The sequence below is a fragment of the Heptranchias perlo genome, chromosome 7, assembly GCF_035084215.1.
Source record: "Heptranchias perlo isolate sHepPer1 chromosome 7, sHepPer1.hap1, whole genome shotgun sequence".
NCBI classification, from domain to species: domain Eukaryota; kingdom Metazoa; phylum Chordata; class Chondrichthyes; order Hexanchiformes; family Hexanchidae; genus Heptranchias; species Heptranchias perlo.
In genome coordinates, this window is record NC_090331.1 from 64,132,134 (window position 1) to 64,160,106 (window position 27,973).

Consider the following 27,973-nt stretch of genomic DNA (forward strand, 5'->3'; position numbering starts at 1 on the left):
CCCCATCACTCTGTCTTGTCAAGTGTGCTCCATTCACATCACTCCTCACATCCACTTAAGTTTCAGCAGCACCTATCGTTCCGTTTCAATGCATTGCCTCACCTCTCACTTCCTCCATCCACCACTGCCGCTCCCCCTAATCCTTATGTAATCTGATACCACCTCAGTCGGCCCCTCCGATTCTCAGCATACATCCTCAAATGCCACTCTCAACACATTCCTCAAATGCATGTCAGTGCCACTCGTGATGCACCTGCCTGATTGTCACCCTCACCGAATGAACTGCATCCATCGGATCTACACACGTCTTACAGCCACTAATAAGTCTATCGTGCCAACCTTGCAGAAGAGAGAGCACAAAACACAAGGGAGAGGGAGAGGACCACAGATTGTGGGGCTCACCACTGCGGAACAGGAGGCGTTGGAGATAAGCGACATCTCTGTCTCCCTCAGCATCGGAAAGGGCGAGACTGGTAGTTCATTGCTGCAGGGTGACAGAATTAATCTCTCAGACCCATATCTCCTACAAGACTATGTAATCTTGATTTGACTTCAGCACTTAATGAAATATGATCACCTTAATCATATACATTTAAACATTTGTACATTCCTGTGACTAAATTATATCCAACTCTTTTCTCCTCCAGGGCCATCACATGAAGAACAGCAACCCCTGCCCTTCGATGATGAGGATTCCTCAAAGGAGCTCATTCCCTCTGAGGGTGCACCGTCACAGGACAAATGTGAACCAGTCACCAGCACAGACACGAGCACTTCGGTGAGAGTTAGGTGGGATCTCACCAGGTGAATCACAGTTCATAAGTGAGCATGAGCAGAGTGTGATGGTGTGAACAGCTGTGGATAGTCTGCGTCGGATGGCGCAGTCCTCTCCAAGATCTACTCAGCTGGACAGAGATGCTGAACCCAGGGGGCCATCAATGAAAAGGAGAATGACAGAGGTTCCGCAGCAACTGTGCGAGATACTGGCCGTCCTGCCAGGCACACTACCCACAATGTCCCAGAAGATGGAGGAGTTCAACTTAGTGCAGTGATGTCGCAGGCCCTGTGCAGATGTCTTCCATTGAAAGAGTGGCCTCCTCTGTGAAGCATGAATCATGGTGCACTAATGAGTCTCTGCAGGCCCTGAAGGTGGCCCTGCAAACTATGAACGCTAACATGTCTGCCGCCTTACACAGGTTGACTAGATACATTAGACGTGGGCTTCCAAGGCATTGCTGATCTCCTCCAAGTTGCTCTCCCGCAGAGAGGCAGGAGTGATGTGCCGCTGGCCCAGGAGAAGGACGATGGCGATGGAGATGGAGGAGATGAAAGTGGAAACTCCTCTCAAAGCATTTCCACGTCCCACCTGCTACTTCCCCCTCCCCCACGCCCCCACCTTTCAACCAGTACCCGACATACTGCCTCCTCTCCTGCTGGCCCAGTCTGCCCCCGCACAGGTGCAGCTGGAGCAGTCATTGGCGGGGTCCTCACGGTCTCCAAAACCCAGAGGTCGTCGGCCGCGAGCATCTCAAAAGTCAGAACAGGGATCAGAGCAGCCTGTCACTACCTCTGCTGAAGTCACAGGGGATTGCACCACGTAGAAGTGCCAGAGAGAGAAAGAGAAAAGCTTTGTATTTCCCTGAGGTGTTCTTGAAAATTTGCAAATATTTTTAATTTATTAAGTCACATTAAATTTATTACTTTGCACCACTCTGCGATGTTCCCCATTCTTGCATAGAGAGTGCCAACTCTACTTTTTATTTGTTTGGTGCTGAATGGAATTAACTGAGAACAATTGGTAGATGTGCAATGAGTGGGTGGAGGGTTCCAGGACTGCTTGTGTAAGTGGGGGGGGGCGGGGTGATAATTACTTTGGACCAGTGTGTGACTAACTGAACCTACAAGGTTTTAGGGCATCCCTGGCATCTCGAGCAGCGATGTGATTGGCTGGCCTGGCATTGGGCGCCCCCATCTTCCTCTTCCTTGACATTGGAATCCTCATCAGATGAGAAGTGCTGAGTGGCTTGTTCCTCCTGCACCTCTAGTCCTCGCTGCTGCGCTGTGTTGTGCAGAACACAGCACACCATGATTATCCTGAAGACTCTCGCTGGCAAGTACTGAAGGGCGCCTCCCGCTCCATCCAGGCATCTGAGGCACAACTTGAGCATGCCGATGGCTTGCTCGATGACTCATCAGGTTGTCAAATGGCTCGCATTGTAGTGCTGCTGTTGTTCAATGGTGGGGTTCCTCAGAGGTGTCATCAGCCAGGTTTGAAGGGGGTATCCTTTGTCGTCTAGCAGCCACCCCTTAAGGCTGGTTCCAGGTCTGAACATGTTGGGGATATTGGACTGCTGCAGTATGAAAGCATCATGGCAGCTCCCGGGGAACCTAGCACAGACCTGGATGAACCTTTACTTGTGGTTGCACACCAGCTGAACATTGATGGAATGAAATCCCTTGTGATTGATGAATGTTCCTGGTTGATTTCAGGGTTGCTCGGATTGCCCCATGTGTACCTGTGGGAAGCCTTCCAGAGACACGAATTTGAGTGCCCGCTCATTCTAGCTATTATCATCACAGGGGAAGTTTACATAGCTCCCAGCCCTGGCAAACAATCCATCCATTACCTGCCTTATGTATTTATGTGCAGCCGAGTGCGAGGCCCTCACCATGTCTCTGGTGGAGCCCTGGAAGGGACCGGAGGCAAAGGAATTGACGGCGGTAATGATTTTCACGGTCACTGTTAATGCATGAACACCAGGTCCGGGAGGGAGCAGGTCTTGTTCTAGGAGGCTGCAAATGTCTGCGATCACCTGACTTGACAATCTCTGCCTCCAGAAGCACTTGGAAGCACTGGTTCCCTAAGAGATCAAGGAAGCTGAGCCTCTGTCTGTACACCATGTTAGGTGGGTAGTGCCTCCTGTGAATTTGACCCCTCTGTTGCTCCCCTCTCTACTGTCCACCTGCAGCTCCCTCCACAGTACACCCTTGCTGCTGATGATGCTCATCCTCTTCCTCGTCCGAAGTCCAATCAAAAGCAGCCATGGCGCCACCCGTCCTGATGTTCTCTGTGTGAACACCTCCAAACTCTACAAATAAGTCTCTCACAACAAGTACTCTCCCCAAACCGTGTCTCAGGGGGAACTGAGAAAGCAGCTGTGAGCACTGAACCTTTATTCAGATCGGGCCTCCTTACCTTTAAGCACCCTGATAAAGTGCTGTCCAATCTCACCTTGGTTTCACTGCCGAGTTTCCCAGGAAGCCTGTGCAGCAGCCACTAATTCCAAATCGGGCTCACAATTGCATTATCGGAGTCTGATTTAAATATGTTAATGACGGACCTGCCTCTCCACAGCGGGATACTCGGATGCCCTGATATCCACCACTGTAAAAATGGCAATGGGTGTGTGCGTGGCAGGTTAGGATTGCGTTTCACGCATTGGACGGTTTAAACCCCCCCCGCACCAACGACTCTCCCGCTCGTTGTGGGGGAGTTATTATCGAGGCCAATATTTCCCAGGTAATGTCCACTGCTCAGTGTTTGTGGACAAAATCAGTTCTGGATTTAAAAGTCACTTTGGGAGATATCTTCTGCACACCTGCAGCCACATAATGATTGATTGGCTGGGGACTTGTGTCCATGTTGGGAGAATTGCCCCACAGTGGTGTATAGTCAGGTGGGCTTAGCCATCGGAATCCTCAAATTGACTCTGAAGTCCATGAAGTCTCATGGCTTCAGGTCAAGCAAAGCCAAGGAGACTTCCTGCTGATTATCACCTACCATTCCCCCTCAATTGATCAATCAGTGCAGTGTCAGCTGTGGCTCAGTGGGTAGCACTCTTGTGGATTCAAGTCCCACTGCAGGGACTTGAGCACAAAACCCAGGCTGATATTCCAGTGCCGTACTGAGGGAGTGCTGCACTGTCGGAAGTGCCGTCTTTCGGATGAGATGTTAAACCGAGGCCCTGTCTGCCCTCTCAGGTGGATGTAAAAGATCTCATGGCACTATTTTGAAGAAGAGCAGGGGAGTTCTCCCCGGTGTCCTGGCCAACATTTATCCCTCAACCAACATCACTAAAAAAAATTATCTGGTCATTATCACATTGCTGTTTGTGGGAGCTTGCTGTGCGTAAATTGGCTGCTGCATTTCCTACACTGCAACAGTGACTACATTTCAAAAAAGTACATCGTTGGCTGTAAAGTGCTTTGGGATGTCCTGAGGTACTGAAAGGCGCTATATAAATGCAAGTCTTTCTTTTCTTTCCCCATGTTGAACATCATTTGGAGGAACAGAGGGAAGGGCCCAGAGTGGTTCAGTAATACCAGCAATAACCAAGCTGGCTGAGTCCTAAAATACATAGTCACCAGACTGGGCCTGCGTTAAGATGGGTAAAATACAATACAGGGCTACCTGCATGCTACACACAAAAATGCAGCAGGCTGTTGATGGAGTTAAGCAGTTCCACAGCAAAGCTCAACAGCGCTATCACATGCAGTTGAGAATAGTGGTGGACAATCAGGCAACTAACAGAGGAGGAGGAGGAGGCTCCATGAAATTCCCCATCCTCAACTATGGCACAGCCCAGCAAAAGAGTCCAAGAGACAAGGCTGAGGTGTTTGCAAAATATCTTCAGCCAAAAGTGCCAAGACGACTTGGGACATTAAGAAGCAGCTGAGTGCCCTGGATACATGGGTCCTGTCAACAACCCGGCTGTGGTGCTGAAGACCTGTGCACCAGAGTCAGCCGCTCCCCTCACCAAGCTATTCCAGTGCAGCCAAGACACTGGGACTATCAGATCGTTCTGGATGGATGATCTAAGATGGGCTGAATGGCCTTTCTCATCTGCAATTATCTTATGATCTACTGCCTGGGGAAGAAGAGGGACTAATGAGAAGAGAAAGAGGATTGGGATTGTCCTCCTTACAGCAGAGAAGGTTAAGGGGAGATTTGACAGAGGTATTCAAAATCATGAAGGGTTTTGATAGAGTAAATAAGGAGAAACTGTTTCCAGTGGCAGAAGGGTCGGTAACCAGAGGACACAGATTTAAAATATTTGGCAAAAGAACTGGAGGCGAGGCAATATTTTTATTTTTTACGCACCAAGTTGTTATGATCTGGAATGCACTGCTCTTTCAAAAGGGAATTTGATAAATGCTTGAAGGGAAAAATTTGCAGGGCTATGGGGAAAGGGCAGGGGAGTGGGGCTAATTGGATAGCTCTTTAAAGAGTCGGCATTGGCATGATGGGCTGAATTACCTCCTTCTGTGCTGTATCATTCTATGATTCTAACTGGCAGACAAAGGAAAAAAACTGTCAAAACTTCAATTTAACATTTAAATCAGATCTTTATATCACCCCCGAAATAATGTTCAATCACACAATATTACTCTTAGCAAAAAGAACTGTCCACACATTGAGTCACTTTAAATGATGGTTCAGTGGGTAAATGCGTCATGTGGTACGGTAGCGAACTACATGAAGGTATTTGAAAGGTCTGAGGTTCAATTGTGTCTATCCGGAGCTATTTCAGTGGCTATTAAGCACAAACATTGGCATCACTGTCCCTGGGTTGGTGGGGAGGGAGACACAGAAGAGCAAACAATATACAGAGTTCCCACTGCTGACGGGATCTGACTTAGCTATGATGCCACCCGATAATTGTATTCACACTATCTGTCTGGGATCACACATAAAGGAACAGTCACTTGGAAGATACTAGAGGCCTGGAAACATACTTCTACATAAGTTAGGTAAGGTCAGGTGGAAAGAGGAGAATTAATTCTGAGCTATCTAGTTGGTGGTCAGTAATTCCTATAATATTTTAATTTCACAATACACAATGAAGTAATTATTGAACGCGAGAGGGTTACATTTTTGTTCTGCTACAGTTCCTGTCCAGTGATGAATGATTACCTTCAGAAGTTTGTCCACTGTACCTGCAGGCCTTCTAATTGAATGCATTATGGCTCAATATTAGTGTTAAATTACAGTAGGATCTGTATGAATCACTGGCTTCTGCTAACATTGTAACACTGCTCAAATTCCTTCTGTTATTTATCAAAAATACTGTACCCCCAAGTGTTGAAGTGCAAATGGACTACCATCTTGCTTCAGATTTTGTAGTATTTCTTCTACACTGTTGGTTTTAAACAGCCTGTAAAACAGAAGTACATAAAAAGTAGTTTTGCAATGGATTGATGATCTGTAAAATACAGTACAACATTGAGCTACTATGATACTTAGGCTATTGTTTAGGTTTCTGAAGATAATCTTGGGAAGCTAACCAGCCCTATTTCTGTGTGACTAATTAAAATGTGTTCGTTGTGAATCTGAACGAGCATGACAAAATACTTCTATACTAAATCAGGAAATACTTCAAAAAAAGTTTGCATGAATAGTTAATGTAAAACAAAAAAGCATTGGTGTTCAAACAGCATTTAGAAGTGAATGCTCCAGATGAGCATCTTAAGATAGCAGAAGGGGAAAAAAAACCTTCTGCATACTAATTCAACATGTTATGCATCAAATTCTTGCAAGCAATTTAAAAATGCTTTAAAAACAAAATGTTTACTTATATTGTAGCCATCCTCTGCCATGAAATAAAATTGTAAACAATTTTACAACACCAAGTTACATTTACCTGAGGAAGGAGGAAGTCTCCGAAAGCTTGTGAATTTAAAATAAAATTGCTGGACTATAACTTGGTGTTGTAAAATTGTTTACAATTGTCAACCCCAGTCCATCACCGGCATCTCCACATCATGAAATAAAATGTGTGTAAATCCTGTCTCCCCAAAGTTAAGACAATAAAGATTTACAAATCAAAATGCCACTTGCTGTTTTGAGATTGACCCACTTTTGCAAAAAGCTTTTATGTAAATCTAACATGCTGTGGGTCATTGCGATTTGCACTTCACTGTGGTTTTAATTGGGCAGATTTGTTTTTTAAAAACACTGTTATTTCAGCACTGCATAAATTTTTAAAAGTTAACCGGACACTTTTGCAATCAAAAATGGCTTTAAAGTATTTTGAATGAAAGTGTCGGTGGTGGTCTAAGCTGTAACAATTAGGTATTGTCATTCAAAGTTTTGAGAGTTTAATTCCTACTCTCCATTGGCTTTGAAAAAAGGTCTCCCCCTCTCCTTAAGGAACCTTGATTGACTTTCCCCCTCCCCAGGCAGGAGCATTAAGGCCTAATGTAATTCCTCCATGGCTGCTCCAGCCGAGATCAGCTAATTCAGCAGAGACCAGGAATTGAACAGAGGACTTTCTGGTCTGGATATTTTAGTATAACAATTCACACTGCCTTTATCATAACTAGGTTATCAAGATGGCTTTGTTACATTGATGTTCTAATCCACCTGCTGTCCAAGCTCTCAAATCAGGCCACTACATGGAGCTCTGAGTGCACTGGAGTGCTTTATCCTGCAGGGGTTTGGGAAGGAAGAAAACTGCCATGAACAGCCCTACCATATAAAAGGGCATCTTTCATTAGGAACCAACCAGCATCAATATTAGGCATGGAAAAGTCTGTATTACACCATCAAGCAGACCTGCCAGAGGTACGATAGTGTTTTATGGGGTAAAAAAAATTAGTTGACAAATGTGTACAGTGAACCAACTCACTAAATTCTGTTGTGTAATGCTCTGCTTCCAAACCAACAGAAAAAAACAAAACCATTGTTACCATGAAAATTCTTAACACTCATCTGCACTTGAATGGTATAAACAGTTAGTGTGTTTCTCTTTCTTCTCCCCTACCCCTGAAGATACTGTACATAAGAAAGGGTGGAATGGGGCTCATGGGAAACTAAGATGGTAATTTAATATAAAAAACTCCAACTCCTTGCACGTAGGTACGCAAATCAATAATTAAATAATGTCCATTTGTCACTGAATGTTAACATTTATCAAAAAAAGACTTGTATAGAGCATTGGGTTTACTTACACTATATTATATATAAAATACCAATTTTTGGCAAATTAGTTCTTGCACTACATGTTAAACATGCTGAAATTGAATTTAAAATTAACAAGATTTTTGAAAAGTTGGACTGATGCAAGTAATACACAGTAGCTGTATCAGTTACATCCAATTATAAGTAGAGAATTCCATATAGCACAGTACCTATTAATCTTGTCCATGTGCTCTGCCAAGACAAATTTATCATCAGCTTTGCACTGTTAGAAGAAAAAGGAACAATAAACATCTCTGCTTTTTTCGCTTTTCCAGGTCTACATCAACTATGTTGTAAAAGTTTATTGTTCATATTTTATTAGAGGAAAAAAAATCCCTAAGGTGAAACAGTCCTTGAATCAACTCCTCAATGAAGTAGTACTAGGAAAGGTTGAATCACGGGATTATAATGAAACACATTCCCACACAATTTGGAAGCTAGCATTTTCCAGTATTCTCCGCTATGCCAGTCTTCAATTAGTGATTTGTTCCAAAGATCATATTTTCTGGACTTTTATTTGCAACATATTGCAATTCCGATTTCATGACTCACTTTGTCATCAGAACAAAGATCACAACATTGTTCACTTCAGTGGAGGGGAAGTTATCGTCGGCTTGTCACAGTCATTTGGCAAGACAAATTGACCTCACAATAATTATTCCTTTAACTAGAGCCAGCATTTCTCCAGTTCCTCTGACACAAGGGTACAATGCTCACTGTACATATTCTGTGAGTAGCTGGGAATGCATATGCTTTCATCTTGATTCACAACAGATGTCAGGCATTTCAGATTGACAAGAGACACATTTGACTCAGAAATTTATACACTCTGTAGGACCGATCATTATTTGAATTGAGCCCTCATCTATCAATTAACATTAATGTGCAGAGGGTTGCTGCTCTCCAGTAATCCACTACAGTCTACTCTTAATTCAAAGTCATTGGATAAGTTGAAATTATTTAGTGCAAAAAATAACCTTTGAATTATCAGGGGTAGATTGCTTTAATTAAACTCTGGCAATCTTGCAGTGATTACATCACAAATGACGACTTGTACTATAAACAGAACTGCTTGAAATCACTGGTTTTCATGAAAAAAGCCACCATGACAGTGAACCATTTGCCTATAATACTTGTGCATTATTTGCAATGTTTCATCTCATAACTCCAATTAATTTATTTTACATGTACCACTTAAGGTTGGAGTAAAGTAGGTATTAAAGGTTCACCATCGCTGTAATAATTGTTCTAAGTACAGTTTTCATGTTTTGAAGATTGCAGCATTTTTTTGTTTACTGTTAAAGTTTTGTTCATTTTTAGCACAATCATACTATTTCCTATGTTACAACCTTCATAACCCAGCACAGAAACTAAACACTGCAAGTGGGTGGCAAGGTCAGGGTTACAATAAAGTTCCAGTTCAAAAGTTTTTTTTGCAGTATATAAACATACATTGAAGATATAACCTTCAGTAGATTGCTATGCTATCAATCACAGAAATATTCTACTCATGAGAAAATGTAGATGATGAACATCTACAAATCAATATTTAAACAAAAACTTAGAAAGCAATACCCAATTATGTCAGCATGATGTAGATGTCAAAAAACATTTGAAGTTCAGGGTGTGGTAACAGTGCATTGATATCCAGACATAAAAGGTCACATTCATAATCTACAGCAAAACTAAGGGCAGGATTTTAAATGGGAAAAACAGGTGGGTTGGGGGCAGCATTGAAAATTGCAACAATTTCAGACCTGCCCCAATCCACCCCAACCCGCCCATTTCCGGTTTCCACTGGAGCGAGACAAGGACCAGGCAACCAACCCACTCTCAGGAGGCGGATTAGTCACTGAAATCTTTCAAGGAGGCTGCGGCCTCCATGTTTTCAGGTTTTGCAATTTCAACCCCTGGGTGCCGGGATTCCCAGGCCTTCACACCACGTGATAGGAGGCGCTAAGGCCCGAAACAGCAGGTAAGTGCCTTTATAGCACTGCTTGTGAGCCCAGAGGAGCAGGAGTGCTGCCCTCAGGCCCAACAAGCCTACCTGCAGCTACCCCCACCTCAATGATCGTGGACCCTCCCCAATGATCGTGACGCCCCCAACGATAGTGATCCCCCCCAACGATCGCGACCCCCGCGATGACCCTCGATCCTGACCCCAGCCTCGGTGACTGACCACCCCCCCGTGACTGGCACCCAATGACTGACACCCGAAAACTGACCTCCCCTCAATGACTGACCCCTGATCCCCACCCCCCCACCCGCCATCATCCATACTTACCTGAAGTCGTCCTCCTCCTCGCTCTGCTCCCATCTGACTGAGACCATCCTGTCAATCAGGCTGGATGGGAAACCGTCAAAAAAAAGGGGTTCTTACGTCAAAATCGTACCGACGTCAGGGAAACCTGTACTTCTGGGTTTCCTGTCCCAATTCGACCTCTCCCCCCCGCCCCGTTCCCAGATCTGGGCTAAAATCCTGGCCTAAGTCTTTGATTAAAAAATATTCAGTCCTATCAGTAACTGTAAAGCCTGCAGGAGGATTATAGAGATCAGAACACGCCAGTTCATAACCCTGTAGTTTCTAAATGCAGTTATAAGGGGTGATTTTCAAAATTCACACTCCTGGTGTTGAGGCAAAACACAGAATATAACAGCATAGGAGGAATAAGTTCAATGCCCCACTCCAGAGTTCCCAATTTCAGTCATGCAGGGTACTGTCACATGCCTCATGACATTCGACTAAGTGTGCCACTGGTAGCAGCCGAGAGCAGGACAGATACCCTGCCATCTTGGCCACAGGAAATGAGTGTCCCAAAAAGACCCACTGGGCGACAAAACAGGAGATGAAAAAGAGAGTAGCAGTGCAGTCAAATGCCAAGTCGTTACATATTTATATATCACTGTACCTTGAGGTGATATGAATTTAACAATTCTGCAACATTCTCTTTCGAAGGAGATTTTAAAGACACCAAATCTTTCTCCAGAGCCGGGATCTAAAAAATCAGATTGAATACCAATAAATTGTCAGACAGGTGATGAAATCTAATTCAGATAATAGCTCAAGTTTGTGAATTACCAAAAGCTTTATAACTAATTTTATTTCAAACTTCACAACACAGTTCAAATTGTATTACATATATACACAGCAGTCTTGCTTTGCTAAAGCATCATTTAATGGTTTGGAATCATGAAAAAAATAAGACTTTTGCAGCAAATTTGATCATTTTCAACCACAATGATTTGTGTAAGGAAATAGCTGCATTAATGATCATTGTTACCTGCACCTAAACTACACAAGTTCAAAATCCGTTAGACCAAATCCAGCTAGTTGCTGAACAATAAATTGTCTCTTATTACAAATGCCATGATTCAGACATTGACCATTATCTGCCAGAATAACATGCAGAATCAGGTTTTACCATTCAGGAAAAGTTTTCCATTCTATAAATGAAGTACTGCTATGCCTGTGCAAAATGTATCTAAAAGCCTTTTTGTTTCATGTCTTTCTGATGTAGAAACTCCCACAAGATAGATTTTGACAAATCTGATGATGAAACATTAATTATGACTTGGCGAACATTCGCATTCCTAACACAGAATTATAAAGCATTTTGACAGTTCAAAAATCACAGTCACTCCTGCAGTGTGTCCTAAAGTGAAAATGTTCTGTACATTACCCCATGCAGTCAATAGCAGTAGGGTGGGCTATTAAAACACGTTACATTTTGACACACTGTTATAACAATCATGGTTATTACTAATTTGGAAAAAAATGCAGAATTCCCTACCTACAACTTGAAAAGTTGTATTTGAATTTTTATTTGTATTCCTCATTTTCCAGTTTCTTCACATCACATACCAAATTGTGAGTTGTGAGGAGGATGCAAAGAGGCTTCAAGATGATTTAGACAAGTTGAGTGAGTGGGCAAATACATGGCAGAAGCAGTATAATGTGGATAAATGTGAAGTTATCCATTTCGGAAGGAAAAACAGAAAGGCAGAGTATTATTTAAATGGTGATAGATTGGGAAATGTTGATGTACAAAGGGACCTGGGTGTCCTTGTACACCAGTCACTGAAAGCAAACATGCAGGTGCAGCAAGAAGTTAGGAAGGCAAATAGTATGTTGGCCTTCATTGCAAGAGGATTTGAGTACAGGAGCAAGGATGTCTTACTGCAGTTATACAGGGCCTTGGTGAGACCACACCTGGAGTATTGTGTGCAGTTTTGGTCTCCTTACCTAAGAAAGGATATACTTGCCATAGAGGGAGTGCAGCGAAGGTTCACCAGACTGATTCCTGGGGTGGAAGGACTGTCATATGAGATCGGGTTGACTAGGCCTGTATTCACTAGAGTTTAGAAGAATGAGAGGGGATCTCATTGAAACGTATATAATTCTGACAGGGCTAGACAGACTGGATGCAGAGAAGATGTTCCTCCTGGCTGGGGGGGGGTCTAGAACGAGGGGTCACAGTCTCAGGATACGGGGTAGGACATTTAGGACTGAGATGAGGAGAAATTTCTTCACTCAGAGGGTGGTGAGCCTGTGGAATTCTCTACCACAGAAGGCTGTGGAGGCCAAGACCCTTAAGCCTTCTTAGAAGGAGATAGATAGATTTCTCGACACAGAAGGTATCAAGGGGTATGGGGAGAGAGCGGGAATATGGTATTGAGATAGAGGATCAGCCATGATCATATTGAATGGCGGAGCAGGCTCGAAGGGCCGAATGACATACTCCTGCTCCTATTTTCTATGTTTCTATTCCCCAGTTAATACAGTGGACCAGCAATCTGCTTCTGGGTGTTTATCGGTGCTGTTCTGAAACTGTTTATTTAAAGGTGCATGAAAGTAGGTCATGCTGACTTGAATTATGGGGGGTAATTTTAACCCCAAAGGGAATAGGTGGGAGGTAAAAATAACAGATTTTTGAAGTGGCCACTTCCAGGTCTAACCCATTCGTGTTAACCTGGGAGTCAAATCCCCACTAAATGCCGGCGGGGGGCTTGTTAAAGGGGCAATGTATCTCACTGCGATCGTTGAGGCACTTAATTTTTTCTGGATTATAAAGGTAAAACATATTTAACCTTACCTACATGGGTTTCTCGTTGCTTTTGAGTCAGGTGAGAGGAGATAAGAAGAGCCAGATCCATGAGGTGCACTGTGCATTATTGCACTGCTTGTGGGCCAGGAGGAGCAGTCCGAGGTCGGAGAAGGCCCAACAAGCTCACCTGGTGCGATCGGACGATCCCAATAGCTGAGACCCCCCCCCCATAGTAGACTGTCCCCACGGTCGACACCCCCTCCTCCGTAATGTCTCTGACCCCCCCACCGATGTATATGATCCCAATCTCCTATGATGTAACTGACCAGCCTTGCAATGTCCCCAGCCTTCTGATGTCCCCAGCCTTCTCCAACCACTGACTGTTCTCCCGACCTGATCATCTCCCCCCCCAATCTTCTCCAAGGTTCCCCCTCCTGATCTTCTCCACTTCCCCGTCTCCCCATTGTCGTCCACGGCCCACGATCTCTCCCTCCCTCCTCTGTGATTCGCGGCTCCTTTCCCTCCCGACAGGCAGCCAGCCTGTCAATCTAGCTGGCTGGGGCGCGGGGAACTCAGAAGCATAAATAATTACCTCCAATTGAGTCAAGATCGCAGATTGTGACACACTAACTTGACTTCCGGGTTCCCCACGTGAACATCAACCCCATGCGCTGGGTTCTCAGCTCCGAGTGAAAATCATGCCCATGATCTCTGCTTGGCGCTGCTTGGTTCCAAATGGAAACCAATTATTTAAGAAACTACTCCGTGGCCCCTAGTTGCAGCACTGCGGCACGTTAATACAATGTTCCACCAGGAAGTTGCATTAATTCCTTGCCTTCATCAATTAGGAGTCAGTTCTGCCTTGGTGGTAACACTCTCACCTCTGAGTCACAAAGTTGTGGGTTCAAGTCCCACTCCAGGGACTTGAGCACAAAATCTAGGCTGAAACTCTACTAAGGGAGTGCTGCACTGTCGGAGGTGCTGTCTTTCAGATGAAACATTAAACCAAGGCCCTGTCTGCCCTCTGAGATGGACGTAAAAGATCCCATGGCACTATTTTGAAGAAGAGCAGGGGAGTTCTCCCCAGTGTCCTGGCCAATATTTATCCCTCAATCAACACCTAAAATCAGATTATCTGGTCATTATCACATTGTTGTTTGTGGGACCTTGTTGTGTGCAAATTGGCTGCTGCATTTCCCACATTATAACAGTGACTACACTTCAAAAAAGTACTTCATTGGCTGTACAGTGCTTTGGGACGTCCTGAGGTTGTGAAAGGTGCTATATAAATCCAAGTCTTTCTTTCATTTCTTTAATTCTGAAAGAATGACCCCAGATTTTTAACATAAGGACTGTACATTCTTTTCCAGAGTGGTTTAGGCTGTTGTTCAGTTAGCAGTAATAAAAAAACCCATCAAAGTCACGTGTCAGAGAAAAATACTACATTTATGTGCTCTATTAACTGAATGCATAAACTATTTTTCTGCCAACACAAACACAGATCCTATGATCCACTGCTCCGCAGTCAAGGACCAGCAGCATTGTCCCACCCCCATTTTCAAAATCCAGGGAACTTGCCTCAAAGTTTACAAATAAAGAACTGAAGATGGCTAAACCACAGCTTTTGAAACATAAGTTGTTGGTGTTTTATTATTGTTAAATTTAGAGTGATGAACGAGTTCCTCTTTAACACAGTACTTATTGCAGACGTCCATTCACATCTGCTTCGTTTTCCTTAAGCAGTGTTTGTGGATTGCCAAAATTGACGTTTGAACAGCAGTTAGCACCCTGGTTTCTGAAAGCAAATAACGCAGTCACATATGCTATGGTCTCATTTAATTGTAGTCAGCTATGGTTGTGAGCATCAGTCTGTAGATGAAGCAAAGAAACAAAAATACCTTCTCAGACTTCACAAAATGAGTAGCAATTCCAGCATGATGCACATCTCTTCCTTTAATTCTAAATCCTGTTAAGGCAAGGTACAAGCCAAGTTTCCCTTCCAGTCTTGGCAAGAAAAAACCTCCTCCTACATCTGGAAACAGACCTGTGTACAAATACATTTTAGTTGAACTTGTAGCCAATCTGGCAATCACATAATTAAAGAAAATTCCAGAGTTACTTTGAAAATTTTGATATTTATGTAACTGCATTACAGTTAAAATTGTACAGTTCTTTAATCTTAAAAGGATTTGGGGATTCAAGTTTTCAAATTCTGATCTTTTTCATCCAGTTCTGAACATTTGTTTGCTTTTTTTGATTGAGACCATAAGTTCAACAGCCTCTTCTACTTCACCTCACCTCCCCTTGCTCACCAAGCCAAAACCTCTCCTCAGGCTCCCCCCACCCTTGCCCTCGCTCTTAACCCATCTGCCTCTCTAGCTTCTCTCCCATTTCCTTCATGCCAACTCCAAGCTCATCTCATCCATGAGTCCCACCTCCTGCTCCCTTGACCCTAATCACATTAAAATGCTGACCACCCAACTTTCTTCCTGGCCTCAATGTTAGCTAACATTGTAAATGATTCCCTCTCCTCAGGAAATATCCCACTTTCTTTCAAAGCCGCCATCCGTAACTTCCTCCTGAATAAGACTCGCTCTTGACTCCTCTGTCCTTGCAAACTACCGCTCCATCACCAACATCCATTTCCTCTCTAAAGTCCTTGAATGTGTTGTCAGCTCCCAAATCAGTGCCCATCCTTTCCTTTTGAAATGTTCAATCAGGTTTCCGCCCCAGCCACAGCATCAAAATGGCCCTAAGCTAAGTCACAAATGATACAGTCTGTGACTGTGGTGCATTATCCTTCCTCATCTCCTATGCAGCCTTTACACAGCCGACCACACTATCCTCCACTGTCCAACTCAGTGAGACTACCCTCGCTTGGTTCCATTCATAGCTAACCAATAGCAGCCAGAGCATCCCTTGCAATGGTTTCTTTTGCTGCTCCCACACTGTTATCTCCAGAGTCCCACAAGGATTCTTGGCCCCCTTCTCTTGCTCATCTACATGCTTGGCGATATCATCCACAGACATTGGGTTAGCTTGCACATGTATGCTGATGACACACCCCTCTACTTATCCACCAGCTCTTTTCACCTCCCGTCCAATGCCTCTGTGTTGTCAGATGCTCGTCTGACATCCAGTCTTGGATCAGCCGCAAATTCCTCCAGCTAAACACTGGAAAGACCGAAGCCATCGTCTTTGTCCTCCTACTCTTGCCATCAATTCCATCCCCTCCTTGGCCACCGTCTCAGACTGACCTAGACTGTTCACAATCTCAGCGTCCTATTTGGCCCAAGCTGAGCTTCTGACCTCATATTCTCTCCATCACAAAGACTGCCTATTCCACACCCTTGACATCACTCTCTGCCTCTGCCCCTACCTCAGCCCATCTGCCACTGAAAACCTCATCCATGCCTTTGTCACCTCCAAACCTGACTATTGCAATGCTCTCCTAGTTGGCCTCCTAACTTCCACCCTCTGTAAACTTCAGTACATCCAAAACTCTGTTGCCTGTATCCTATCTTGTTCCAAATCCCAGTCACCCATCACCTGTCCTCACTGACCTACATTGGCTCCCAGTCCCCCAATGGCTCAAATTTAAAATCCTGATCCTTGTGTTTAAATTCCTTGATGGCCTAGCCCCACCTGATCTCTGTGAGCTCCTCCAGCCTTACAACCCCCTTCCCGAACTCTCTGTTCTTCTGACTCTGGCCTCTTGTGCATCCCACACTTCCTTCACCTCACTATTGGTGGCTATGCCTTCAGCTGCCTTAGCCCCAAGCTCTGAAATTCCCTACGGCTCTCCACCTCCCTCTCTGATTTTAAGACCCTCCTTAAAACCCACCTCTTTGACAAAGCTTTTGGTCACCCCTCCTAATATTTCCTTCTTTGGCCCAGCATCCTTTTTTTAATTATACCTTTGTGAAGTGCATTGGAATGTTTTTCTATGTTAAAGACATTATATAAATGCAAGTTGTTGTTTTATTTTGTGGAACAGCCTAAATCATTGGCGGCAATTGATAAGCTTTTGAAGGTAAATTCTTTACATTTACCAATTATATTAGACAAAGGCTTGACAATCTGGCCTGGAACTCCCAGTCCCCCAACAGCACTGTGGGAGAACCGTCACCACACGGACTGCAGCGGTTCAAGAAGGCGGCTCACCACCACCTTCTCAAGGGCAATTAAGGATGGGCAATAAATGCTGGCCTCGCCAGCGACGCCCACATCCCATGAACGAATTAAAAAAAACAAAATCCTAACTACATTAATCCCATTTCGGTTGATCCCGCCCTGCATTTACTGTTCTAGGAGTGTAAATAAATACATACAGTATCACTTTTGGTTAAAGAACACATTCACATACATTATTTGGTGTTTCATGTGCAAAGAATGAAGGTAGCTACAAAACAGTATTAAACCACTGGGAACTTCAAGTGTACGTCATTAAAACTCAAGTTTACATGCGCTGCTGAATTAAATAGGAAGATACTGAAGGCAGTTTGTGGTCTATAAGAACACTGCAAATTGTGTTACTTTCTTGACCTTCCACTTACCTAACCCAAATGCTGCTTTGGTAACACATGCCTAATCCATGACTGAGAAAAGACAATGGAGACCCACCACAAGAGAGAGATTAAAGTAGGATAAACCTACTGACAAATAAGGTTCTTTACAAGGAGAACCCAAAGCAGGACATGGTTTCCATGGTGAGGGTAATGATCAATGACCTCTTAAGTCAGATCATGTTATTGATCTGACTGAGTTCACTTAATCCCTCGCTGGTGCAATTAAAACAATGATGAAAAAATTAAATGCAGAGGGAAGAGAAAGGGAGAAAATTACCTAAGAGAACAGGTTCAACCTCTTGGTGACAATTTTGTCGATGACATATCATGGTATTGGCTTCTTTCTTTTTGTGGTATATATAGTGTGAAAAGCTAGTTTTGCTCACAGAAAATGGCCTACCTTGTTTTGACACACAAGTAAATCAAGAACAACCAGGGTATAGATATTATATCTGGACAGGGATCTGAGGGAGAGGCCAAACCATTCAATTCAAATACAAGCATCTTGTGGGTTATATTATGTGTCTATATGGTTCATTCACAGCTCTTCTGATGGTTGAGACACACAAATTTAAATATTATTCACCCAGGACATTTTTTTTGATAAGTATTTCTCCACCTGTTTGATTCAAAATTAAGTAATAGCCAGGCTAGAAAGATTCTGTGAATGGTCAATAACAAACCATCATGCAAAGTTTAATATTCAATGTCCAGTCCAGTTTACAGGGGCTGAAGATTTTCTATCCTACAAAGAAAAATTCTGCTATGTGTAATTAGTTCTGTTAACTTATACATTTAGTGTTTAATTTATCCGTTAGGCAGTTTTTAGCCTAACTCATGGAAGACTAAACTGTTTATTGTACCGGCTTCTGAAGTCAAGGAAGATAAACCAAATTGCAGTGACAAAGGGCTCAATTTTAACATTGAAAAATAGGTGGGTTGGGGGCAGGGGGACATCGAAAATTGCCACCATTTCAGACCAGCCACCAACCTGCTTCCAACCCGCCCATTTCCGGTTTTCACCAGGGCGGGAAGAGGGGTGGATGACCAACCCGCTCCTAGGAGGCGGGTCGGGCCTTAAAACCTTACGAGAAGGCTTCGGCCCTCCAATTTTCAGGACTTCCTGATTTCAACCCGGGGGGCCGGGATTCCCGGGCCTTCTATTTTACGCCTCGTGAAAGGAGACAAGAAGGCCCAAGACTAACAGGTAGGTGCCCAGAAAGGCACAGCTTATGATCCTGGAGAAGGAGTGCTTCCCCCAGGCCCAACAAGCTTACCTGCACCGACCCCCCAATGATAGCGACCCCCCCACCCCGATCGCGGATCCCCAACCCCGATCCTCTCTCCCACTCCGTTCCTCCGATCCCTGACCCCGATCCTCCTCCCCGACCCCAATCCTCCCCCCACGACCCCCGATCCTCCGCCCAACTTCGATCCCCCCTCCCACTCTGATCCTCCGACCCTCCCCCTCAACGATCGCAGACCCCCGCGATGACCCTTGATCTCGACACTCCCCCCATGAATGACCCCCAATCCCATCTCTCATGACTCACGACCCCCATGCCAACCTATGCCCACCCATGCCAACCTATGCCCACCCATGCCCCCCCATCCATACAAACAAAGCCTTACCTGCAGACTTACCTAAAGACATCCTCTTCCTGGCTGGTCTCCCATCCGACTGAGACCAGCCTGTCAACTGACTGTCTGGGAACCGACAAAAAAATAGAAGACGTCCTTACGTTAAAATCGTAAGGACGTCCGGGAAACCCATACTAATAGGTTTCCTGACCTCAATTTGACTCCCCTGTCCCCTTCCCGGCTCAGTTTTAAAATTGAGCCCAAGGTCTTTCTGTTACAATCCCTAAGATCGCTGAAGTGACCGATTGGGCAGGTCAAGGCACACTCCATGTCATGGAGGTGAGGGCTCACCTATGGTCTGAGCTGCTGTACCTGAGAAAAATATAGTCATCAATGACAACAACGACAACCTTTTGCCTATATCGCCTTTAACATAGAAAAACCTTCCAAAACATTTTACAGAGGTGTAAGGAATAAACAGGCACTGAGCCAAAAAACATATTAAGATAGGTGATCAAAAGCTAAGTCAAAGAGGTGGGTTTTAAGGAAGGTCTTAAAAGGAACAGAAAGAGGTGAAGAGCCGCACGGGTTTAGGGAGGGAATTCTAGAGCCTGAGGATTACCCGCTGAAGGCACAGCTGCCAATGGGGGGAGGGGGGACTGCAGAGCTGCCAGAGTTAGAGGAATGGAGAGTTCCAGAACTTAACACTTCCTTCTACATAGAATAGCAATTCACTTCATTACAGTAATTGAAACAAAATACTGTGGTGACGTTGGTTGTATTTTTAGCATAATTGCATTAATGTGGGGAGAAATTAAAAGCACCAGCTAAATTTGGAATGTAATAAATAGATCAGACCAACAACCATTCTCTACATATTCAAAACAATTTTCAGATATATATTATTTTAAACTGTGTAAAAAGCATGCAGTTTTAAAAATATAACCACTTAAAAGATTGCCTTTAAATAAATAAGTTGCTCTCTTATATACTAGGTACTCAAAATGAAGTTAAGATTCATCATCCACATAAATGTTTCGTTTTGTTTGATTTTCACTTTCACGACATATTTTATTCAATGTTGTAGTGAGTTTCAGAATTGAAAATATTGCAAATTGATCTGCCTGTTCTCAGTATAGCGCCATTAAAAATACAGTATTTTGTTTTACACTGCTTTTAATTCGTTTTAAAAAAACACTTTTTTTTTCTTGTTTACAAATTCTGTGATACTGAAATGCCAGAACACACACTGAACTGGAACACCAGACATAAGCAGTATTCTGCAAACCCCCAACACTATATTGTCTGTCAATATCAAAAATGTTTTAGACCCTTCATCGCTATCACATAAATACCATGCTTTAAGTCTGTAACAAAAAATACTAGCACATTTCCCACAACGCTAATAGTTTCCTGATATTATTGCCACTCTTTGTATCCTTCTCCATTGCATCACGCAGCAATCTCTATACAATAGTTTTTGCCATCAGGCTTCAGTGCAAAGATCTGCACCAGCTGGTTTTGTAAGTTTGCTTATCATGATAAGGAAAGAATTAGCAAACAACAATTAAAATGGCGGCGCCCAGCATGGCTACATCAGGTACAGAATATCCCAGAGGTAAGTGCCCATTCATTGACCTGGCAGTGCTTCCTCTCCCAACTTTGTCTTTTTCTGGTGCTAATAGTTTGCACTCAGCTACTATTAACTACACAGGCATTAAAAATGCAATCTACAATTTCCACATTCCTCCAGGCCGTAAAAGGCAAGTTTGTAATAACGTTAATCCTAGTTTGTCAATGCATTTTGACAACTTCCAGGTCCACATCAGAACTTTGCTCCTGGGAAATGTGCCATACATTCAAGGTAAGGAATGTTTTGGCTTTACTTTCCTACTATTTTTATTACCTAGCAAATTGTTAAAAATAGTTGTATTGCTCGCATATTCTTTTCTCAATTACATCAGGAATCCATTTATTTCAGATTTTAAAATGTTTTGTTCTAACAAGATTTTGCTGTGTCCACCATCACTGCAATTATCCACAGCAAAAGAAAAGGAAATCCAATTAAATATGAGGACAAATAGAATGCTGCAGTAAAACAGAAATGAAGAAATATACAGCAATTCTAAAGCTTCTTCAAAACAAGTAAAGGTGAAGATGATAAAGTTTTACAAATTGGAATTTAATTTCAGACTTTTAGTAAATTCTCACTTTCCCTTCTCTCTATTCCTCCTCTTGGCGGGTGGATTCCTAACTTATGCAGAGGGTAGCGAATGAGGATTTAAAAAAATATATTTGAATTGATAAGTCAATAAGACATAAGACATGCACACAAACACCTATTCTAATGGTTGAAAAAGATACCTAGAAAGGACATCTTCAAATATTTATAGAGAACTAAAACCATACAGGAATAGTCATGCTGTGACTGATGGGCATTCCATTCCATTTGTTGACATTATGAAATCCACACTTTCGAATTAACTGACATCAATTACTGAAAATTTGATAGTTGTTAAGAAATAGTATATGTTACAAATACATTAGGCCCTGGCTACAGCTAAAGATTGGCTTATAATGACAGTCATTATTAATCCTACCATTTATAACATATGCAGACACCGTAACTGCCAGAGGGAATTTCAATACCTTTCATTTTGTAAAGTCCATTCTCCTGCAAGACATGGGGAAGACAGGAATTGTGTGAAAGTGACCTTTTAATAATTGCTAAAGTGTGAGAGTTGTCCCACAATCGAACGGTTTCACAATGTGTCCTCCTTAATGCAGGCACTCTAACTGATGTCTTTTAAACTGCACAATTTACGAGTTCATATCTGGGTGGAGTCTAAAGTAATATTGAAGCTGTGCCTAAATATAGACAGACAAGAGCATAGATTTTAACAGAAACCAGCCTGTGCTATGATATAGATTGGCTCCCCATATACAGGAGTGTAGTGCCACTTGACATTACAGACTCCTCTATTAAAAGTGGAAGAGAAGCCCAAATATATTCCATGTGGTTGAATTCAACAGTCTCGTGGAGCAGTAAAGCTGTTTAACTAGATACAATTTTAGATTATGTTTGACTTCACCCAAATTGTGTCATTAGTACCAACTGGCTTACAAAAGTCCCAGCTAGAACAGTGGTTTCACTTATTAAATGACAGAAATCCTACCCCTATGGTGTTTGAGACTAAAATTCCAATGAACGGCATAACTTCAGCTGTTATTTCATTATCTGGGCCTTTGGATGTAGACACAAGACTCCTCATTTAAAAGTGCAGAATAGTGCCCACCACTTAAAACACCCACGTTTAAAACCGGCCGTCGTTTATGTCGTCCAAAAATCGATAACCATTATCCATTTGCATTGACATCAATTTCAAAGTTGCCGGTTATAGCGTCTTAAGTGCTTCATTTATTTTGGGCAGAAACAGCTGTATTAAGGGTCTCTGACAATTTATCAGAAGGCAAAAACCTAGAGAGTGAAAAAGCTTGGCCAATTTCAGAAAATCTTTGACAATTTCCTCTCCTAAGTCACCTAAGCAAGCTCCAGAAGACAATTTCGCATTAGATTCAGCACCTGGCCCTCTCGTGGAAATTATTAGGGAGTCTGATGGATTCACCAACCATCCCACATACCTCAATGCACTTCGGAAATCAGATTGCACATGTCCAGGAAAGACCATTGATAGCCATCTCCTGCGACCCAAAGGTCACAGATGCTTTAGCTGCAGGTGTCAGTGAATTGGGCAAAAAATGAGCAACACAGCACATTTCACTGGATACAAGTACAGTACATTCCTACTACTGTCTGAATTGCTGTCTCTCACAAGTTCCCCTCTTATTCTTTCGTAAGGTTTTTGTTTCATTAACAGACAGAATTGCCACAGCTCCCTACAATATCACTATAACTCAAAATTAACGCTACCACGTTATACCAGCCATCACATATAGCAGGCAAATCACGTTCGCACAAACGCGCCCACTATAAGCAGTGGGGACTGTATCATGTATTGATAATAGCACAGATTTCTCCAGTATTCATGTTTTTTGTGCTATGCACACTCAATATTAGTGTATCACCTAATTTTGTCCAACAGCAGTAAATTAGAAATGTAATTTTTCACACTTGCAGAAGTATACTGGACATAACCTAAGAGGTTAATGGTATTTTGTAACATTTGAAAATCAGATACAAAATGAATGATTCCCAAGTTATAAGTATCTTTCTAATTAAAGCACCAAAGTTCTTGTCAAACCAATTATGTCTTTATCGAGTTTCAACTGTGCATCGGTCTGCTACGCAGAGCTAAGCTGCATTAAAAGAGACAATGTTATAAAATAAATCCATTACACTGAGTGTATGCTAAACCCAACCTGACCTTTTGCCCTCATTTATTGAGTAAAACTCTTCAAAGAGTGCAAAGCCACGGCAGTCACTGTTACAGGGTCTCCATCACCACTGAAAACTATAATAGGAGAAGGAACAGCACCAAGAAGCAACTGACAATCTTGATTAAAATGTGAGTCATGCACCAAAATCAAATAAGCTTTTGTTAATACTAGAGCCCGTAAAAGCAGAAAAAATGCATAATGGACTATAAGCTGCTTATTTCCCATCTCCATTCAGTACAATTGGAAAAATTGTAAGACATAAGCATTTAATTATGAAGCTTGTAGAAGAACTGTTCTTTGTTGCTAATGTAGAAGAGATTGAATTTGGATTTCTAATAAATCTATTGTACTTTAACTTTCAGTAATTTTGGCATCTTTCAATGGGCACAGTTTTTATGAAAATATGTTAACTAAAATGGTATGTGCTCAGATTCTAATGTTGAATGCTATAAACTTCAAAGAAAAATATGAAACCACAAAACATGCCTTAACCACAAATTATCATTCAGAGTTTTCTCAGAGTACAACGTAATCTTTTAGTGAGGAGGGGGTTGTGTTGGATTCAATCTAAAATTCCTAATCGTGCTCAAAGATTTCAAAATGCTTTTAAGTCAGAAACTTCAGTATTATTTTAATGTCCCAACTCTACTGTAAGAGAGAAGTGACTTTGCCTGATTCAAAATCTCCATATTGAGAGAGATTGGGAGGGGTTGGTATTAGGACCACTGCTCTTTTTGATATATAAATGACCTGTACTTAGGTTTACAGGGTATCTTTTCAAAGTTCGCAGATGATACAAAACTTGGAAATGTTGGAAACAACGTGGAGGATAGTAATAGACTTCAGGAAGACATAGGCAGACTGGTGAAATGGACAGACACATGGCAGATGAAATTTAAAGCAGAGATGTGTGAGGGGATACATTTTGGTAGGAAGAACGAGGAGCGGCAATATAAACTAACCGGTAAAATTGTAAAGGGATTGCAGGAACAGAGAGACCTGGGGGTGTATGTACACAAATCTTTGAAGGTGGCAGGACAAGTTGAGGAGGCTGTTCAAAAGAATATGAGATCCTAGGAACATAGGAACAGGAGTAGGCCATTCAGCCCCTCGTGCCTGCTCCGCCATTTGATAAGATCGTGGCTGATCTGTGATCTAACTCCATATACCTGCCTTTGGCCCATATCCCTTAATACCTTTGGTTGCCAAAAAGCTATCTATCTCAGATTTAAATTTAGCAATTGAGCTAGTATCAATTGCCGTTTGCGGAAGAGAGTTCCAAACTTCTACAACCCTTTGTGTGTAGAAATGTTTTCTAATCTCGCTCCTGAAAGGTCTGGCTCTAATTTTTAGACTGTGCCCCCTACTCCTAAAATCCCCAACCAGCGGAAATAGTTTCTCTCTATCCACCCTATCTGTTCCCCTTAATATCTTATAAACTTCGATCAGATCACCCCTTAACCTTCTAAACTCTCGAGAATACAACCCCAATTTGTGTAATCTCTCCTCGTAACTTAACCCTTGAAGTCCGGGTATCATTCTAGTAAACCTATGCTGCACTCCCTCCAAGGCCAATATGTCCTTCCGAAGGTGCGGTGCCCAGAACTGCTCACAGTACTCCAGGTGCGGTCAAACCAGGGTTTTGTATAGCTGCAAAATAACTTCTGCCCCCTTGTACTCTAGTCCTCTAGATATAAAGGCCAACATTCCATTTGCCTTCTTGATTATTTTCTGCACCTGTTCATGACACTTCAATGATCGATGTACCTGAACCCCTAAGTCCCTTTGGACATTCACAGTTTTTAACTTTTTACCATTTAGAAAGTACCCTGTTCTATCCTTTATTGATCCAAAGTGGATGACCTCACATTTGTCTACATTGAATTCCATTTGCCACAGTTTTGCCCATTCACCTAATCTATCAATATCCCTTTGTAATTTTATGTTTTCATCTACACTGCTTACAATGCCACCAATCTTTGTGTCATCGGCAAACTTAGATATGAGACTTTCTATGCCTTCATCTAAGTCGTTAATAAATATTGTGAATAATTGAGGCCCCAAGACAGATCCCTGCGGGACTCCACTAGTCACATCCTGCCAATGTGAGTACCTTCCCATTATCCCTACTCTCTGTCGCCTTTCGCTCAGCCAACTTCCTAACCAAGTCCGTATTTTTCCCTCAATTCCATGGGCTTCTATCTTAGCTAACAGTCTCTTATGCGGGACCTTATCAAATGCCTTCTGGAAGTCCATATAAATAACATCCATAGACATTCCCCTGCCTGACAAACCTGATCAAAAAATTCAATCAGGTTTGTCAGGCACGATCTACCTTTCACAAATCCATGCTGGCTCTCTCTGATTAACTGAAAATTCTCAAGGTGTTCAGTCACCCTATCCTGCGCTTTATAAATAGAGGCATAGAATACAAAAGTAAGGAAGTTATGTTAAACTTTTATAAAACACTGGTTAGGCCTCAGCTGCGTATTGTGCTCAATTCTGGGCACCAGACTTTAGGAACGATGTCAAGAGAGAGTACAGAGGAGATTTACTAGAATGGTACCAGTGATGAGGTACTTCAGTTATGGGAGAGACTGGAGAAGTTGGGGTTGTTCTCCTTAGAACAGAGAAGGTTAAGGGGAGATTTGATAGAGGTGTTCAAGATCATGAATGGTTTTGATAGAGTAAATACGGAGAAACTGTTTCCAATGGCAGAAGGGTCAGTAACCAGAGGACACAGATTTAAGGTGATTGGCAAAAGAACCAGAGGTGACATGAGGAAACATTTTTTTTACACAGCCAATTGTAATGATCTGGAATGTACTGTCTGAAAGGGCGGTGGAAACAGGTTCAACAATAACTTTCAAAAGGGAATTGGATAAATACTTGAAAGGGAAAAACTTACAGGGCTATGGGAAAGAGCAGGGGAGTGGGACTAATTGGATAGCTCTTTCAAAGAGCCGGCACAAGCACAATGGGCCAAATGGCCTCCTTCTATGCTGTATAATTTTATGATTCTAACTGGCAGGCAGTATCTAACTGAAGTCTTATTATGGTTTTATGTAGGCTCATCATTACCTCTTGGCTTTTATATTTTGTACCTCTTGTGATAAAACCTACAGTTCATTAGCTTTTTTTTTTACAGCTTTATCAACATGAGGTGCTGACTTCAATGTCCTGTGAACCTGTACCCCCAAATCCCTGTGCTCTTCCACAGTACCCAGCCTACTTCTATTCAGAGTATACTTATTGCTTTTTTTTAAAACCAAAATGCATCATCTCACACTTACTGACACTGAATTCCATCTGCTATTTTTTAGGCCATTCCTCCATCTTATCAATACACTTTATAGCTTCCATTGGTCTTCTAAAAGATTAACCATACCTCCTACTTAGGTATCATCCACAAATTTTGACATCACTCTCTGTAAGCCAAATCCAAATGATTGATATACACATTGAACAGAAGTGGCCCCAGAACTGAACCTTGTGGGGCACCACTACCCACCACTCTGAAAAACTCCTACTCTGTTTCCTTCCTTCTAACCAATTTATAATCCAGTTTGCTATCCTCCCTCTAATTCCATACCTCTTAACCTTCTCTAGTAATCTCCTATGTGGTACCTTGTCAAAGGCTTTCCTAAAGTCCATGTATACGTCATCGAATTGTGTACAAGGTTATGGTAGCATAGTGATTCTGTCACTAGACTAGTAATCCAGAGGTCTGGACTAATAATCCAGAGAACGCGAGTTCAAATCCATGGGAGAATTTGAATTCAATTTAAAAATTAAAAAGCTGGTACCAGTAAAAGTGACCATGAAGCTGTCGGACTGTCATAAATACCCAAATGGTTCACTAATGACCTTTACGGAAGGAAACATGCCATCCTTACCTGGTCTAGCCTATATGTGACTCCAGTCCCAAACCAACATGATTAAACCTTAACTGCCCTCTGACGTGGCCTAACAAGCTACTCAGTTGTATCAAAGTGCTAAAGAATAAAAGTGGACGGACCACTCAGCTGCGACCTAGGCATCGAATCAGGACACGACAAAGGCACACCCAGTCCAGTCGACCCTGCAAAGTCCTCCTCATCTGGGGACTGGTGCCAAGGTTGGGAGAGTTGTCTCACAGGCTGGTCAAGCAGCAACCTGACATAGTCATACTTACAGAATCATACCTATCAGCCAATGTCCCAGACTCCAGCATCCCTATCCCTGGGTATGTCCTGTCCCACTTGAGGTGGGGGCACAGTGGTATACAGTCAAGGGGAAGTGGCCCTGGGAGTCCTCAACGTTGACTCTGGACCCCATGAAGTCTCATGGTTTCAAGTGAAACAGGGCAAGTAAACATCCTGCACATTACCACCTACTGCCCTCTCTCAGCTGATGAATCAATATTCCCTCATGTTGAACAC

The 27,973-nt window shown here is 42.7% G+C and overlaps 1 protein-coding gene across 2 annotated transcripts in view; it reads right to left on the reverse strand.

The window, feature by feature from the left end:
* The window catches only part of hibch (3-hydroxyisobutyryl-CoA hydrolase), a 140,442-nt gene that overhangs the window by 19,034 nt on the left and 93,435 nt on the right, over positions 1-27,973 (reverse strand). For both annotated transcript variants that reach the window (XM_067987736.1, XM_067987737.1), the window contains 4 exons: positions 14,904-15,049; positions 10,870-10,956; positions 8,131-8,183; positions 6,074-6,155 (listed from right to left, as the gene is read on the reverse strand). In XM_067987736.1, the coding sequence (XP_067843837.1) occupies positions 6,074-6,155; positions 8,131-8,183; positions 10,870-10,956; positions 14,904-15,049 (368 nt within the window). The remainder of the gene's footprint in view (positions 1-6,073; positions 6,156-8,130; positions 8,184-10,869; positions 10,957-14,903; positions 15,050-27,973) is intronic.